The sequence below is a fragment of the Xiphias gladius genome, chromosome 18 (assembly GCF_016859285.1).
Source record: "Xiphias gladius isolate SHS-SW01 ecotype Sanya breed wild chromosome 18, ASM1685928v1, whole genome shotgun sequence".
Classification (NCBI taxonomy): Eukaryota; Metazoa; Chordata; class Actinopteri; order Istiophoriformes; family Xiphiidae; genus Xiphias; species Xiphias gladius.
Window position 1 is genome coordinate 19,576,151 of NC_053417.1, and position 16,377 is coordinate 19,592,527.

The 16,377-nt window shown below is 41.5% G+C and overlaps 1 protein-coding gene across 7 annotated transcripts in view; it reads left to right on the forward strand.

The window, feature by feature from the left end:
- The first annotated feature begins 2,568 nt into the window (after positions 1 to 2,568).
- tmcc1a (transmembrane and coiled-coil domain family 1a) overlaps positions 2,569 to 16,377 on the forward strand; it is a 48,257-nt gene continuing 34,448 nt past the window's right edge. Inside the window, exons 1-4 of one of the 7 annotated variants that reach the window (XM_040152275.1) lie at positions 2,569 to 2,642; positions 2,768 to 3,849; positions 14,276 to 14,321; positions 14,791 to 15,709. In XM_040152275.1, coding sequence (XP_040008209.1) covers positions 15,044 to 15,709 — 666 coding nt within the window. In that variant the 5' untranslated portion in view covers positions 2,569 to 2,642; positions 2,768 to 3,849; positions 14,276 to 14,321; positions 14,791 to 15,043. Of the gene's footprint in view, positions 2,643 to 2,735; positions 3,850 to 14,275; positions 14,326 to 14,790; positions 15,710 to 16,377 lie in introns of those variants that run through there. The other 6 variants (XM_040152276.1, XM_040152277.1, XM_040152281.1 and 3 more) reach the window with 6 other exon arrangements.

The following is a 16,377-nucleotide window of genomic DNA, read 5'->3' on the forward strand; positions in this document are numbered from 1 at the left end:
TTTTTTTTTAAAATCCAAACTGTACTTCTTTTTTCTATCATTGATTCTGAGTCAGTTGGCCTCTAATAATCAACAGGGTGCCTGTAATGCTCAGCGAATTTAAGAACGACAGTCACACTGCCAGGTCCAGTTGTTCGGGATCAGGTGCAAAAGAAACTCTATGAACTTATGTTACTGTTACTACTGTGACGTGGGCTAAAAGTAAAGTGCGAAACAGTTTGTGGGAATTTGGATTAATGCAGCACTATTAAAAAAATACAAAGACAAAAAATGAAAATAAAGACAGTTCTACTGTTAAAATTTTGATAAAGGAAAAGACAAAATGTGATTATAAATCAAAAATTGTGTCCTCCAGACAGGTTGAAAGCATTCAGTTCAGTGTGGTTTTCATACATGACAAAAATCACAGAAGTTTAAATTTCAACTGAGCTGAACAGGGAGATATGGGCTACATATGTTCTGCTCTCACCAGCATTTCTGAGTCAATGTTACCATCTAGTGGTGAGAAATTATAGCACAGCAACAAATGCCATCATACAGCATTGAACTCCAGCAACAGATGTATTTAATTCAGCAATCAGCATTGTAATATCTCTAACTACACGAAGGATCTGTTGGATTTTATTCATTTAGATAAGTAAAACATGCATATATACTTACAGCAGTTTTTGATTTTGAGGACTAACAAGCCATGTCACAGATTCTGAAACAACTGTGGCAAACTGATTTTTGATATCCTATATTTAAAAATTAAAAAATTAAATATATATATTGTTGATCAAAAGAAGATTATGAGGCAAAAGGCCAGGCCTTATTGATTGACTGTAACCATAAAAAAATACACTTCAAACATGATAATGTGCATATAAAAATATATCTTGAGATGGTACACCTGGATCAGCAGTGGCTCGAATTTCACTGGGTGCCAATTACTGCTCTTCACCTCATATAGGATAAGTTGTCCTTGACTTTACTGCTGACATACTGTACATCCTTGTTGCCACAGTGTGTTGACACTCGAGAAATACTTAATCTTGGACGGAAAATGCATGCGCTGTGTGTCCAGGTTTCACTTTACTAAACATGAAGTCAGATTTTTGTTGGTTTGTGTTTGAAACTCACTTTCAGACCTGAAATCTCAAAGGTATGGATGAAAAGAACGATTTTTATGTTACCATAGCTACCGAGGCGGGGAGAAGGAGACCTTGCACTTATTATTCAGAAATGAAATGATTCTACCGGCACATCATGATATCTTCCGAGTGGGTGAGAGAACAGGAAGGCTGAAGTTAAAGTAGGCTTGATGTGGAACTGGTGCTCCGGAGAACACATGATGACATTTCATTTGTCAGATGTCAAGCTTCAGTCTGCTTGCATACAATGGATATGGACTGAATAAAGACCCCTGTTGACCCCTATAAGAGAAGTACTGAAGAAGAGACGTGAGAATGGTTAGAGAGGTCTTTGACAGATGATAGTCAAGGAGAACATCCATTGTGCCATTTCTTACAGTATCCTCTCTGTCTTTCAGCTTTAACAGTCCTTTTCAGTCTTCTTTTGGACCATATTTTCCCACTGGGTGGACAGCAATCAGTTCAGTTATGTAATAATCTCTTTTGTTTTTTGTTGGTTCCCTGCAGAGATTAACAAAATCTCTAGCAGTAGAGAATGGTTTCACGCTTTAGTAGAACCCTGTAGACCATCTTGTTTTCCAGGAGTCAGTGACACTCACTGAATTTTGCCAAACAACCTAACTTTTAAAGGTTTATTTAAAAAAATACACCTGCTGTAGAGTGTCACTGTGTAGACAGAGTCCCAAGGAGCCATTGTTTAGGGTTTCAAAAGCTTATTTTCAGACCTGTGGATCAGGTCAGCCATATCATTTTGGTCAACCAAAGAAGTATCACAAACTTTGCTCTCTGTCAGGTCTAATTGGTTGTATTTTTCTGTGCAGAGGTAGCCGAGAGTAATAAAGTCAATAAATCTAATCCCAACTAATCCAGAATAGATAACAAGAGAACACAAAGCATGTCAAAGTCCAGAAAGGCTAAACAGAACAGAACTCTGCCAATCTTTCTTTCAATACAAAATCTCTAAGGCATCAAAGAGTCACTGCATACAGAAAAACAGTGTCCATGTCTCACTACTGCCAAAACACTAGTTATCATACCTTCAGTTTTATACATGCTAATCTCTTTATCTTTATTTTAGCACTTACTTTAACAGATGATTTCATGACTTTCTGCGTTTTCCAGGGAAGCCAAAATCCGTGTTACAGAAAAAAGTTTTTTGGATAAGTAAACACAGCATAACATTTTTGGAACGATATTATGCACAGGCTTTAATTTAGCTTGCTGGGTAAACCAAAAAAAAAAAAAAAAAAGAAAGAAAGAAAGAAAAACGCGTGTATTTGGTGAGTATGTAGTTACTGAAACGAGGCCTGCACCAGGGGCGAAGCTATCGATTCCTAAACAGGCGAGTGATGCATCTTGTCACGGGACAATCTTTGGCTAACCTCCCGCTAGGTTACGCCATGACGTCGGCACGGGGCGGGAGGGCGGACGGCGGGGCGTACAGCAGTCAGAGGTAGGGTGCCGCGCGCCGAACGCCTGCGTCAGCTCCAACAGTTTGCTATCGCCCGTGTAAGTGTGAAATATATTTTTAGCTTTTTTTTTTTTTTTTTTTTTTTTGGGGGGGGGGGTGGGGGGGTTGTTTAACCGTCCGTTTATGCGTCTGTTTGACGTGTGGCGCGTCTGTGTGCCGTTAGGAGAAGCTGTCAAGAGTGTCGATGTTGATGTTTCATCGTCTTAGCAGCACAGAACGAAGACACACCGACGGGACTGTCAACCTGAGTCCGTTAACGCGCTGCTGCTGCTGCTGCGTGAAGCAGCTCCGCACTGGCAGCCACACTGACTGTCACCGAACTATCGTCTCGACGGCTTTTGAAGCTTTTTTTTTTAATTTTTTTTTTTACATATCGCTTCGTGTACTTTCACAACACGCACAAAGGCTCGTCTGTCATTACTTCATTCCTGTACAACGTGAAGTATGTAATGTGTTACTCAACGGTGAAATTTTAGATTTATCTTTCGTAACGATATATGTCATCTCCTGTGGTGTCATAGTATTCACGTTCGGGCCTTTTGCTGAGGTACTTCAATAACCAAATGATTAAAATGTAGAATATTGTTCAACAGATTCATCCCATTACCTGTAAATTGGAAATGGTAGGAAATAAACAGTAAAAACGAATACAATTCGTGGCGTCCGGAAATAAGATTATTTGCTCTCACATTATCCTCAAGTTTTATGACTTTGCCAGCTTGTTACGGACTGGAAAAGTAAGGGCTTGTTTCCAGTTCATTGATGACACATTGTTTTTAGTTCCTATGATAGTGTCATATTGATGTATCTCCGCAGCTCACGATATTATCCACGGCCCTGCCAGTCTATTGCAACCCACTCAAGTTTTAATAAACCCTCAGCAGGGTTAATTACAGTCTCAACTGGCTCAACTGGTTAATACAATCTTATGGGCTAAAGACATTTCATGGCCTGGAAAGGCCTCGCTACATCTGATGCTTAGTATTCTTCACAGGGGAGCATTTATTTTTTTTCTGCAACCTCTTATTATTAGTGTCTGGGAGACAAACAGAGAAATACACACTCTCACACTTGGGCGTATAGCAGGCAGAGAGACGCAGTGAGTACAGTGTGCCAAGGAAGCATTTAGGGGATTACAGTTTCCATCTCACTTTTTCTCTTCTTTGTTGAAGACCTGTGGGCCTGATGTAGCAGGTTGTCAGCAGTGAAGGAAAGCTGCTCCAGCGTCGTGATAATGGACTGAAGGTTTGTTTTCATCCTCTTACTCTGCTCATCGATTCTGATAACAGTTACCATCTCTCATGTGTGCCCATTTTTTTCACCTGGTGGTTTTGACACTGCACTGCATGTACAGTAGATACGCATGTATAGGGTTGGAAGGGTCCGGTATGAGATGATATATCCTACTGTCCGTTCAGCATACTCTGCTAAGTGGCTGAGAGCTTGGCTGCCCCTCAAGCGCTCTGCTAACGCAGCCATTCATGTCTCACTCTGATGGTCAGACCACCACGATGACGCTGCCCTCCTCCTCCTCCTCCTCCTCTTCCTCCTCCTCCTGTTCTCACGTTGTGCCTTCCCTGGTGGGAGCGGAGCTAAGAATTGAGAGTATTTGTATGAGTGTAATGCGATTGTTTTCGTATATATATATATGTGTGTGTTTGCATACACGATGTTTGCAAACTCAGTGGTTTCTTAAGATGAAGTTGCCAAGTCATCTGATTTGTGCTCAGCTTAATGCAACACTCAAGCATCGGATGTGGCGAAGATGTGCTTATCTTAGATCAGATCACAAGATTAACACAGCTTACTGAATGTTCCCCTGACTGTCGCAGGTGCTGATTAATTGGCTGTGTGTACAGGAAGCCTGCGTTTCTCACAAGAAAGCTGCAGACACTGGATTAGAAATATAAAGACCTGAAGTGGATTATTATTAAAATTATACATATGATGGTTTTATTTATTTACCATATCGGTGGAGACTTGTAAAGACTTCAGTTGTTTTGATAGGAGAGGAAGATAGATTGTTGTGTGTTACACATACAGTGTTGTTTCACTGGTGTGTGACATCATGGCTCTTGTAGACTGGCTGCAATCTTTTGATTGTTTACATGAAATATTACAAGCTATGTGTGTATAATGGGCTATGTACAATCGTGGTTGGGTCTTATTGATTAATCAGTAGGTGAAATAACTGTTTTGTAATGCATTAATTGTTGTTCATGCAACAATCCGTTTCATTTATTTTTATGATCAGCGTGAACCTCCTGCAGAGACAAAACTGTTTGATACTATAGTGTTTGTTTAAATAAGTTACACTTCCTCTGGGTGCTCTAATATGCTGGGCCTCTAAGTTGTCATTGTGAACATTGCTGTGTTTGTCTGTTCATACAGATGTGTTAGCCCTGTGACAGACTGTGCTGTCTCCAGGAAGTACCACACTCCTCGCCCAGTGTGTGTAATGCAAAGTCTTCAGACCCCTGCAACCCTGACTAGGATAAGTGGTATAGAAGATGGATGAATTGATGCTTTACATGGTGTTACAGAATATTTTGCCACATGTAATAATGGGGAGATTTTTTCTCAATTTTTCCCTTGTTTAGTGCCTAATCCTTGGTTGCTCCCCTCGACTGTAGAGGGTATGTTGCGCTATGGGTGCAAAATATCCTGGGTTGCCTGGGTTAAATTCTTGGCAGTAGTAGCCCCAGCTTGGTTGTGCATTCCAACAAGCATAATTGGCAGTGTTTGCGAGTGGGAAGCCAGTGAGGGATCATGTCTCTGTTGCTGCACTAGTGATTCATTCTGGTTGGTGAGGAAACCTGGACAGACCTCGATTACACACTCTCACTGTTGCTCTTTGCTGGTAGGCGAAAAACTTGATAACTTAGCACTTATTAGCTAAAATCTTGTAAAAAAGTTGGGAATCTATTAGGTTTCTTAGATGATCATAAATCAACATTATATCAATTTTTATTGTTGAAACACTTAAGTATTGGCGTATTTACCTTTATTGAAGAATCTTGATACTTGACTGAGAAATGTTGGTCAAAATCATTTATACTGAATTAGGTGATGCCCCACCATCTAATGTTGTTTTTGTGAAGTTGTGGTTTGTAGCTTTAATTTTCTTTGTACTTTTTCCCAAAAATGCAAAATGTTCAGTAAGGGATTAAAAAAGATTAAAATAATCAGCTTTTTCACCTCAGTGGAGTCAAAAAAAGTCTCAGCATCATTCAGACAATGATTTGGCACTGTTCTATCAACCCAAGGTACACCCATGGCTAAAGAGGAAGTGATGTATCTCAGAAAGGAAACACTGTTTTTCATTTCACTCTCTCGCCCTGTCTCACTCTCTCTCTCACCTTCTTCCTCTTCCAGCAGGGCTTTGCTGTTTGCCCATGACCCATGGGGTAACAGAGTTCTCATAGGCCCTGTTCATACCTGCATCTTGGGTGATCCGATCACAAGTGGACATCTCTAAGTACGTCAGTTCACACCTGGCATTAGAATACGTCTCCTGATGCGTCTCGAGTGACCACTTGTGATTGGATCTCACCTCCCTGCTCTATATGCAAATAAACCTGTATATCATTTTCGTTTGCAAACACCAAATGTGTTGTTGTTTTTAACCACCAGGAGGCACCAATGCACATCATGTGCCTAGTCTGCCGGAAAGTAAAAGAAGAAGAAGAAATCAAGCCAATACAGACTGAGTCTATTCCTTGGCGTGTTCCAGGGAAAGCAAAGTGCCCAAGATTTTTGTCGCACTCAATATATATGTCTATGGGCCTTTTAAACATTTTCAGATGTCGTGGACAAAACCAGCTTACGTGATTTGTACAACTTGTATTTGTTTGTGAATGAGTACATACATCCGCTTACACAGACAACGTCAGTTGAGTCTAAGGTCCTTCAGTGGGGCCCAGGACACAGTTGCATACACACTGCTAATAGAATGTGGCCATATGCGGCCCAGACCACCTCAGAATGTGGTCTGAGCGATTGGCTCTCAATGCGTCCTCAGTGTGTCTTGGGTGCATTCACACCTGTTCTTGGAGCTGTGATTGGATTGGATCACTCAAGATGCATATTAATGCCAGGTCTGAACAGGGCCATAGGGCAGCTTAATTTTGATGCCACAGACTGACTGATCATCTTTATCACTGATGCAATCAGACGTTCATCAAAACTCACGTAAAAGTAAAAGGTTTGTCTTTACCATCCTTGCCATTTATGCTGTAGCTCTGGACAGACGGGGTTTCTTCTCTCCAGTAGGACTGACTCCCACACTTACAGAACGAAGGTGAAATTCCTCTATAAAGGCTGTGGTTTCTAGTGGCAACAAGCTGCCTGGTTCCCTCTGATCCCTTCCTGTTTTGAAGACGGAGGCGAAAAAGAAGCAGGGATCGCACAGCGTCACAAGAGTTTGCACTTTAAAACACGGCTGGGGTCCGTGTTTAAGTGTGTCTGTCAGTACCTTTTAAAGTTGCAGGCTTTTTAGTATAAAATTTCCTCAGTGTGTTTCCTTGGACAGTGTTTCTATGTTGAGCAGCAAACCCCTTTTCAGACATTCACCCCTTTACTTTAATCTTTATTTATTAGCCTTATGTCAGAATACGTACCATGGTCAATTTTACATAAAAAACCCTCTTGCAATAATAAACTGATCGACAGTCTCTCCATGTATTTTCAGTGTTCATTCATGCCAACTGCCCAAATCAATAAATGAATATCCAGCAGAATGCTTTGCATACAGAATGTGAGCAAACAGCAATTAAAAAAGGGTCCCGGCTTAACGTCCTGTCATTCAGTGCTTGTGCACTTTTGGAGAGTGTAAAACTGGCATTTCATATATACCTGTCATATTTGAATGAGGCCATAAGATTAACGTAACAGTCACCTGTGTCTGAATGACAAAAAGCCATCACTTTAACAGATAAATTAAGCCAGCAATATTACGTATTCCATGTCTGGAAAAGGAATTTTGTACTTAAAAGACTTTAACTTTGGAAAATATCTGCTTGATTTTTCAGATAAACTTTTGAATAAATTATTGGACAGGAATAGAACTGTAGAGTTTGTCTCCCATCACTTGCAGTACATTGGAAGTGCATTAAGAATGGATCTTTCTATGGCTAGTAAGAACAGGAGGAATTGATTATAGCAAGCAAAATTATTTCCAGTGTTGATATTGGAACCTGACTATTGTTTCAAGAAAGACTTGAAAAACTGTGAACCTATCCTTTAAAATAAATTGTATGAACATTAGAAAAATAAAGTGATCAATCAGTCAGCCACAAGCTTATATTCATCCCATTGGGGTTGTGGGTTAGGGTTAGTATCAATATCAGGCTCACGGAGTTATTCAGTCCGGTATTATGTTGCATATGTAGACATTACCTTCTGCACAAAACAACATCATTTTGGTCATTTCAGTTTGTTGTCTTTAGATGGTGGAGTTTAGAAGAGTGGATTTTGAGGTTTGGAGGTCTGGTGAGGTGTTATCTTACAACTACAATCCTCTCTCAGATTGTAGACTTGATATTGTTGACCCTACTTCACCCTACTTACTGAGCCCAATATCATACTTATAGTAAAAGCTCCAAGACCAGAGCTTGAATGTGCTGAGCCCCACTAACCCCCTACTGAGCTAGAGCGGTGTCCGTTACGTGAGCCCAGAGATCTGACTGAAGAGTTATATAAATAGGTGATAATACAGATGATTTATATCTTACGGTGTAAAGTTGTTCTCACCTGCCGGCACCATTAAGGGCCAGACGCCCTATGGCCTGATAACCTGGCAGGTTACTCTCTTCAGTTGCACACAATGTGCGATGACCATGACACACATTCCCTTTCTTATTCCTTATGGCTGTGCGCCTTTTAATAGTGTCTGGTGTGAGATTTCAGCTGGTGTGTAGGTGGTTTCCAGCCTGTTGACAGTCGATGATGCTCTGCAAGAGCGGGTTGAATATGTGCTATGTTGACCACTGAAGCCTGGCCACTGTTAAACACCTATCAGGTTAGTAAGTGAAGGCCACTTTGCAGGGCTTGAAATGCATTACATAGTCTGCTAATTTCTCCTCTTGTCCACTGGAAATCCCCTTTTGAGATCATCTGTTTTAATTGTAAACAGCAAATGATTCAGATCCTCAATACACTGTCCATTAGGTCGACACATTAGGTCTGCACTGAGTGTTGTTGTAGCTGTCGTCAACAAGGACCAATGACAGTTCCATGCACAAGGTGAATTATTCATTAGGACACTTGCTGTGGTGTTGAGCACAGATGCAGAGGTGTCCCTTAAACAAGGCTTCCCCATTAAAGGTACAGACTCGTTCAGCATAATGTTTCATCACTCACAGCCAGTCTTCAATTATGTTTCACATCACTCTCATTGTCTAGATTTAGTCACTGTACAGCCTATACTCAGAGATACAAGTGATATTTACAACCCTGTACAACCCTGTAAGTAATTTGTTCCTTTGTTTTTGCAGCTTCCCACTTCACAGGCTCTGTTACATTGTTTTAGGTGACTCAGACTTGCTTCTCACCCTGTATACCAACTTGTGTTCCCTTTGTGTGAGCATGTGTGTTGAGTATATGTATAAATATGCATATTTGTAGTAGTTTTTTGTGATCAGCATTTTTATTGTTTTTCACAGCAATATGAGTGACGGAGGTAATGAGGGAAGTAGTTAGAGATGGTCACCTGTTGGCAAAGAGATAAAATAAAATCGGAAATATTAGGTAAGACAGACTTCTACATCCATCCTGAAGGTTTTAACTCAGCACTCATATATTCAGGATGAAAAATGTCTTTGAAACAGTGTATACAGGTCAGTTTCACCAGGTGTTATTGGAGAGTGTCTCCAATAACACTCTTTCTGGCAGCTTTATACACAGACAACATCTTTCATTCTTTAACTTTTGTGAACAAGTCTGCGGTTTCATTGTGCGAACACGTGTTTTTTTTACATTTATATATGAGTACATGATGGTGTGTGTCCTGGTTTGTCCTGTTACTGGAAAGCTGAGCGCAGCTTTGGCAGCAGGGCCTCCCTGTGGGTTTCATCTTGCACAATAGGGCGTTTCGCCTACCACTGTTAGGGAACTACCTGCCATTCATCTTCTCATTCAGACACAATCTCTGCTCAGCACCCGGCCTGAACCTGACACGGCCAGGCAGACCACGCCGAGGACCAGTGGATGCTTTTGATCCAGTCTGGCCTATTTCATTCCTTCTGTAACCTTCTGTCTAACCCGTCTCTCACTTACTCTCCCTGGCTGATACGAAGAGTTGTTTTTCTTATCACACTTTTTGCAGAATGCTGAAGTCATCTCCTGCACTGTCAGGACTGATACAGCTGTGCTATTCTCTGCCTCCCTGCCCCACAGACACACACACACATAAATACAATAACGATTGTTCCTGTTTCCTCCCTATGCTGTCATTATGCAGCTGCTGAATGAGATATGGTCCGTTTTCCATTGGTCAGAGACAACACAAACACACACAGGCACATACGTATGTGCGCATATGCACATTTCCGCTCAGTATAATTCCCGCTATCTCTCTCTTTCTCTTTCCTTTTCTGTCTCTGTCTGATACAAACACACACACACACACACACACACACACACACATTCATGGATGTAGTCACACACAAACATCGCTGCCAGAACTTTCTGGCCTAATTCCCCTCTTATTGATGTGTGTCTGTCAGTGAAAGAGGCGCAGCACAAAGAGCGGCGATGGGCCTGTGTGTGGCTCAGAGGGAACAAAGAGCAGTCTATTCCACGCTAGCTCTCAGACCCTTCTGGAAACACTGCATGGGCTTGTTTAAGCTATGGCCAAATTTTGAATCAACTGACTGTATGTTCAGCAGTGAACAACATGGCTGCTTCAGTGTCAAAGTGCACGGGCCAGATTGACCTCCACTTGTGTTGGTCATGCCCAGTTTACAACTTTTTTTTTTTAAGTCAAGAGAAAGACCGTAAAGAAGAAACAGTGGTCATGTTATTGTGCATATATTTGGTTTGGAACTACTGTAACTATTCACTGTAACTACTACTTGCCTTCAAAGACTATAATACTTTGCGCATTGCACACACATAATTTATCTCGCATTATATTAAATTACAGATTGTCTGCTTTATTGCTTAGCTATTTGAACTGTCACCTTCACATTTGTAACTCTGGGGCTTAATGTCCTATTTAATAATTACATTTGATAGTCTACCTTGTTCAAAAATGATAATGGATGTGATTTTAAAACACTTAAGTGCCACAATTTCAACAATATAACCTTAGTGCCAGAGTGAAGCTGCAGCAGTTACATCCAGAGAGTTGAAGTGAACATTTAAGAGCTGTGATACTCTGATTAATTGTTAAACATTAACACGTGACAGTGCTTGTTTATATGAAGCAAAGAAGTCTGGAAGTTAAAGAAACAAAATGATTGTTTAGTATTTATCATAATACTGCTTTATTTTATAAAACTGAATCTTGGATCTATCATATTATTTCACACATGCTTGTCACTTTTGGCAAAATGACAAATTGTGAATGTGTGAGTTGTGTTTCTACAGTCTGCCAGTGCCAGAGCTCTGCCGAGCTTTCACCATCTCTCTAGTTTAGCTGGCCAAAGACAATGACAGCAGGACTGGACAACTGGCAGCTCAGCTGAATGCAATGAGCTACAGCGTTAGGGACAAGGGGTCACAAGGTGTCTGTGTGTGTGTGTATGTGTATGTGTGTGTGTGTGTGTGTGTGTTTGAACTTATGCAAGGGTACGAGTGAGGGTGACGATTCCAGAGAAGCCATTGCCCATGCGGTCGTTTGCCATTCACCTTTAACATCATTGTGAAATTTCTGAGAAACATGCTGACTCACAGAGGCTGCTGACCCCGGCGGTCACTGACACCTGTTAATCACTGATAATCACTGTCTGTCGCACATCTGTTTCTGTGGTGGACAGGGATTAAATACATCAAAATACATCACTATCTCTGGCATTTTTCTGAGTTTGATCTGAGGAGCAAGTGAAGAAAGAATTTTCCTCTGAGGATCACCACAGTATCGAATGTTTAGGTTGAAATTAGTCTGAAGCATACACTGTTTAACATTTCAGTGTTGGGTTAAAAGGATAATTAATTTGAGATTTCTTTGTCTGTCTCATAATTTTCAAAATCGAAGTAGTTTTAACCTATTAGCTATATGTTATATTTCTAGAAATATTACAAAATTCTGTCTTAGATACAGATGAATACTAGATTGCAAATTCTCAGACGTGCGGCCTTACGCTGTAGCATGTTGGTACACTGTCAGAGTAGTATATGTAGTGAAATGAAGTCATTTTTGTGTCAGAACAGGATAGTCGTCGGTCGAAGGCTTATCTGGTGTTTGTTCTTTTGTGTGATCATCTAATCAAGTTAGAATGACAAGCCTTGTTTAAATTAAACAAAGATACAGGAGCTCTCACACACACACACACAGGCATCCACACCAAGTCTGACAATAAAGCTCTGTCCTCTAAAGGCTCCTGAAAGAGGATTTAGTTTGAATATAAAACAATAGGCAATCAAGAAAACATCCAATCAAGCACTGGGATCAGCCTGGGGATGAAGGAGGGGATTTACAGACACAGAGGGAGAGATGGGCACCAGAGTCGGGACACGGCTTCAGGTTCAACTTCAGCTTCAGGACATGATTAACTTGGGTTTACCCCCACCACCACTCACCAGCTCCAGAACAACAGCACAGTTCACTGTCATAATCAATCACACTTCACTTCGCGACTGCCAGAAAATGCCACTTACTAATTGTTTCAGTGTGAGGGTCTATACATGCATGCATTATCAAGTATGCTTGTACTGTATACTTGATTATGTTACACATGAAAGCATGAGTGTTCACCTTCCATGAGGCACTGTTCAATTGAAGACCTTGGTCTTATAGAAAATAATAGAAAATATAAATTACTAGAATCATATCATCTTATACTGCAGATATTTTCAAACATGAGTCTGCATTATTATTTATTGCTGCAATACAGCACATAAAACATGAGTAGTAAAACGTGATTGTGCTGGTGAAATTACGAGACCGGTTTGGGCTCATGAAGTCACATTGACAACTAAAATTAGATTCAGGCAGTGAAGAAACACACGGTCATATTGAATAATAAAATCAATTTTTGTATTGTATTAAACTTCATAGTAATATAAAACTTTATTATCAAATATTAACATTTCTTTATAAATTTTAACGTACTGTAAGCAAGCAGGTTTCCTTCATATCTCATTATTTGAGAAATATATTGTTGAGTATTTGGAACAGAACTGTGTATTATAATAACTTAATATCATTTTTTCATCATGATATACTGCATTTCCACTGAAAATTGATCCGTAAAAACACCAAGAGGAAGCTGTGTTATTATTGGTATGAAAGGCATGCCTAACGGTTGTCAGCACAATATCTTGCCTGCTAGCTGGCTTCTGCCAGGTGGTCAAAAGGGTCACCAAAGTATTATGAGTAAATTTAGTAAACCTGTTGAACACCTGCTCTTTCTCTCTGTCTGGCAAGCAACAGTTGCATTTAACTGATTGGCATCACCATATTAACACGCAACCTCTGTATTAAGCTAATCAGTATCGGCTGGCCTGAATCTGCTTATTGAAGAGAAAAGTGTAGACAAGATCAGACTTAACATCAGCTTGTACGAAAAGTAAAAGCTTCTGTGCGAATGTGTTTGTGAATGCGCCTTTTCTTGGCAATGATAGCGTGGCCGTGGTGAAAAGTGATATGCTACCTGCAAGTAGCTTCATGCTCATTCTCTAATTCTTCTGTCTCTGGGCCTAGTGTAAAACTGAACAGCTGATTGTATTCATAGCAACTGAATCAAGCCTGTTGCAGCTTCTTTTGCATAGATTAAACTCTTGCATTTGTGAGAAGTTTGTGTATGTGAGCATGTCTGTCGCACAATTTTGTGTTATTCCTCATGACCTGACAGTGCAGCTGAAGGAATATAGTTTGAGTGCGTAACTGTCCCTCCCCGGGCTCTGAATGTTCCTGCCTCTCTTGTTTTGCTGCCCTCAATGGGAACAGCTATCGATGCTGCAGGGAGGCTTGGGCTGACAGCCTGCCTATCTGTGGGTCTGTATCTGAGGTGATCACTTTTCCACCAATAGGGTTTCTTCTTGAGGAGGACAGTTTGTATTTTACCATGTGTCTACTCTGTTGGGTTTTTCACTGACTAAAATTCAGCCAGGCAGTTTTCAAGGCTATAGGCAGCAACCATGCACTGTGATCTGTGTTTGTGACACAACACTCGTTTCTAGTGAGGAAACCCTTGTCTCTTGATACTGCCACAGGATAAGGAAGGGATGCTTCAGGGATACTAAATGAGCTCCTGAAGGAATCACACACACATACACACACACACACACAAAGTTGTGTCACACAGTATCACACATGTTTTGTTTAATATTCTCAGCATGTTCATAGCTCCTAGTGCAAATGATTATTGGTTGCAATTAGAATGAGACACAGTGGTTTGAGTATCTTCAGGTCAGTGGGGACATTGAAGATTTAAGTTTCAAATCTTAAAATGATTCTTTGTTTTCCTTTCTTTGTTTCTTCCCCCTCATCCATCCACCTCCCTCTCAGGTAATCAACAAGAGTGAGTCACGCTAAGCTGACAGTTGAGCTGATGGTAGGTGGGTTTTTCTTCTTCTGATGTGAGTCATTATCTCTTTCCTTCTCTCACTCATCTATCCTTTTTCTGCATCCTTTTCCTCAGCTTCTTGTGCCTTTTTGACTGCATCGCCCTCTAGGCTGTTGTTTATTTTCTTATCCTACATGTACCTGCTTCCCTTTAAATAATTTATGTTCCATTTTGTGATCTTCGTATCATGCAAGCAAACCTGGATCCAGCTTGTTTTCCTCTATTATTTCTGTGTTTGTGTGTGTGTGTTTGTGTGTTTATACACACACACACACACACACACACACACACACACACACTCTAGTCTGATTACTTTGCAATCACATTTGCTGCCATTTGCATGAAATTTCCAAGATGCAAATGGTCACAAGTTGAAGTGAAAATTAGTGATTGCATATCACTGGATCTAGGCAATATTCCAGCCTCTCATAATCTATTTCCTCTCTTTCTGTACTAGACCAGCATGGCTACTTGTTCCTGAATCAAAGATGCATGATCCGTCTTTGGATTTCATCTTCCTGACCGCCACTGAGCAGATTGAACCCTCCATCAGACAGTCCCATCTCCACTTCCATCGTTCTCTGTTGTACTATATTCATGTCTTCTCTCCTCCACAGTCATTGTCCAGTTGTGACCCTCTGCATGTCTGAAAGATAGAGAGGGAAGTGTTAGAAGGCTTTTTAATAGGACAATTCCTCCATTCCTCCAACATGCAGCATGGAGACGAAAATCAAGGGGAGCCAAAGGGGGTGGGTCCCAATTCAGGTCCTGGAGCTAGAAGAGATGCAGAGGGGTCACAAAGCCCAGGGATGAAGAGGGCCTCATCCCAGTCAGAGCCACCCTCTTTCAGTAAGATGAGCCAGAACGCCAGGGAGAGTATGGGGGTACTTGGCCAGGGACTAAAACAGCTCTTCCAGCAGCAGCGTAAACGCCTCTCCCTCTCTCGCTCCACCATCACCTCCTCGTCGTCCTCTTCATCTTCCTCTGTAGTGTCAGCAGGTGGCACCTCCCCCTCTGCCCCTGAGGATGCCTCAGGGTCCTGCTGTCCTGACTCTGACCACCTCTCTGCTCCTGTGGTTCCTTCTGCAGCTAGCCAGGGCTTGGCGGCTGCGGGCATGATGAGGCGTGGGACCAGCCTGCAGAGCCGGCGCAGTAAGGGGTCCGGGTCAGGATCAGGAAGCGGCGACCGCGATCCTCTCCTGAGAGGTAGCCCCCAGGCCCCACGCCGCCGCAATACCAATGATCCACAGCAGCATACCAGCCGCCCCCGCTCCTCTTCCACCACCGACACCACACCCAGCAGCCCTGCCCCTGGATACACTGCCAGTGATGTGGTGCTGTCATCAGGTTACCAGTCAACGGAGGAGACAGACAGGGTAAGTGACAGCAGCTGTGAATCATATTATCACTACACAGGCTGATCGATGTACCCCTCCTTTCCCCTGTTACTGCTGTCAAGCCTTGTATGTCAGTGGACTGTCAATCAAATGCTGAGGTTCACCCTGCTGCTGATGTGGCCTTCCTTGTTGTGTCAGCTGGGAGTGCAGGGAACGGGCCTGCACTGCTGTCTATCATTACTGCTCTCTGATTTTTCCCAAAACTGACTATTGATCAAGAACAAAAATGTGTTTTTTTTATGGCAAAATCCAAGCTGAGGACAAGTATCCATGTTGCAGCTTGCTAACAAAGAAAACACTGAAAACGTATGCATTCACATTTTGTTTAATAGTACTGAGTGTTTTGTGTTTATGTCTGTGTTTGTTGTATTTTAATAAAAAAAGTAAAAATAAAAAACACATGCATTCATACACATATGGATACGGTAATGTTAAAGGATAGGTCCATAGAGGTTCACAGTTTTTGAACTATGTCTCAAAACAATAGTCACTTGCTCATATGAACACTGAAACAGGTTTTGCTTGCTGTAATTATTCCTTCTGTTACCAGCCATTAACAGCTCCCTTTCCCAGAAGCTTTCAATGGAAGTAATGGAAGTGATGCAACGCTTCCATCGGCTGGCAACACTTAGCGGGCTAGGTGTAAT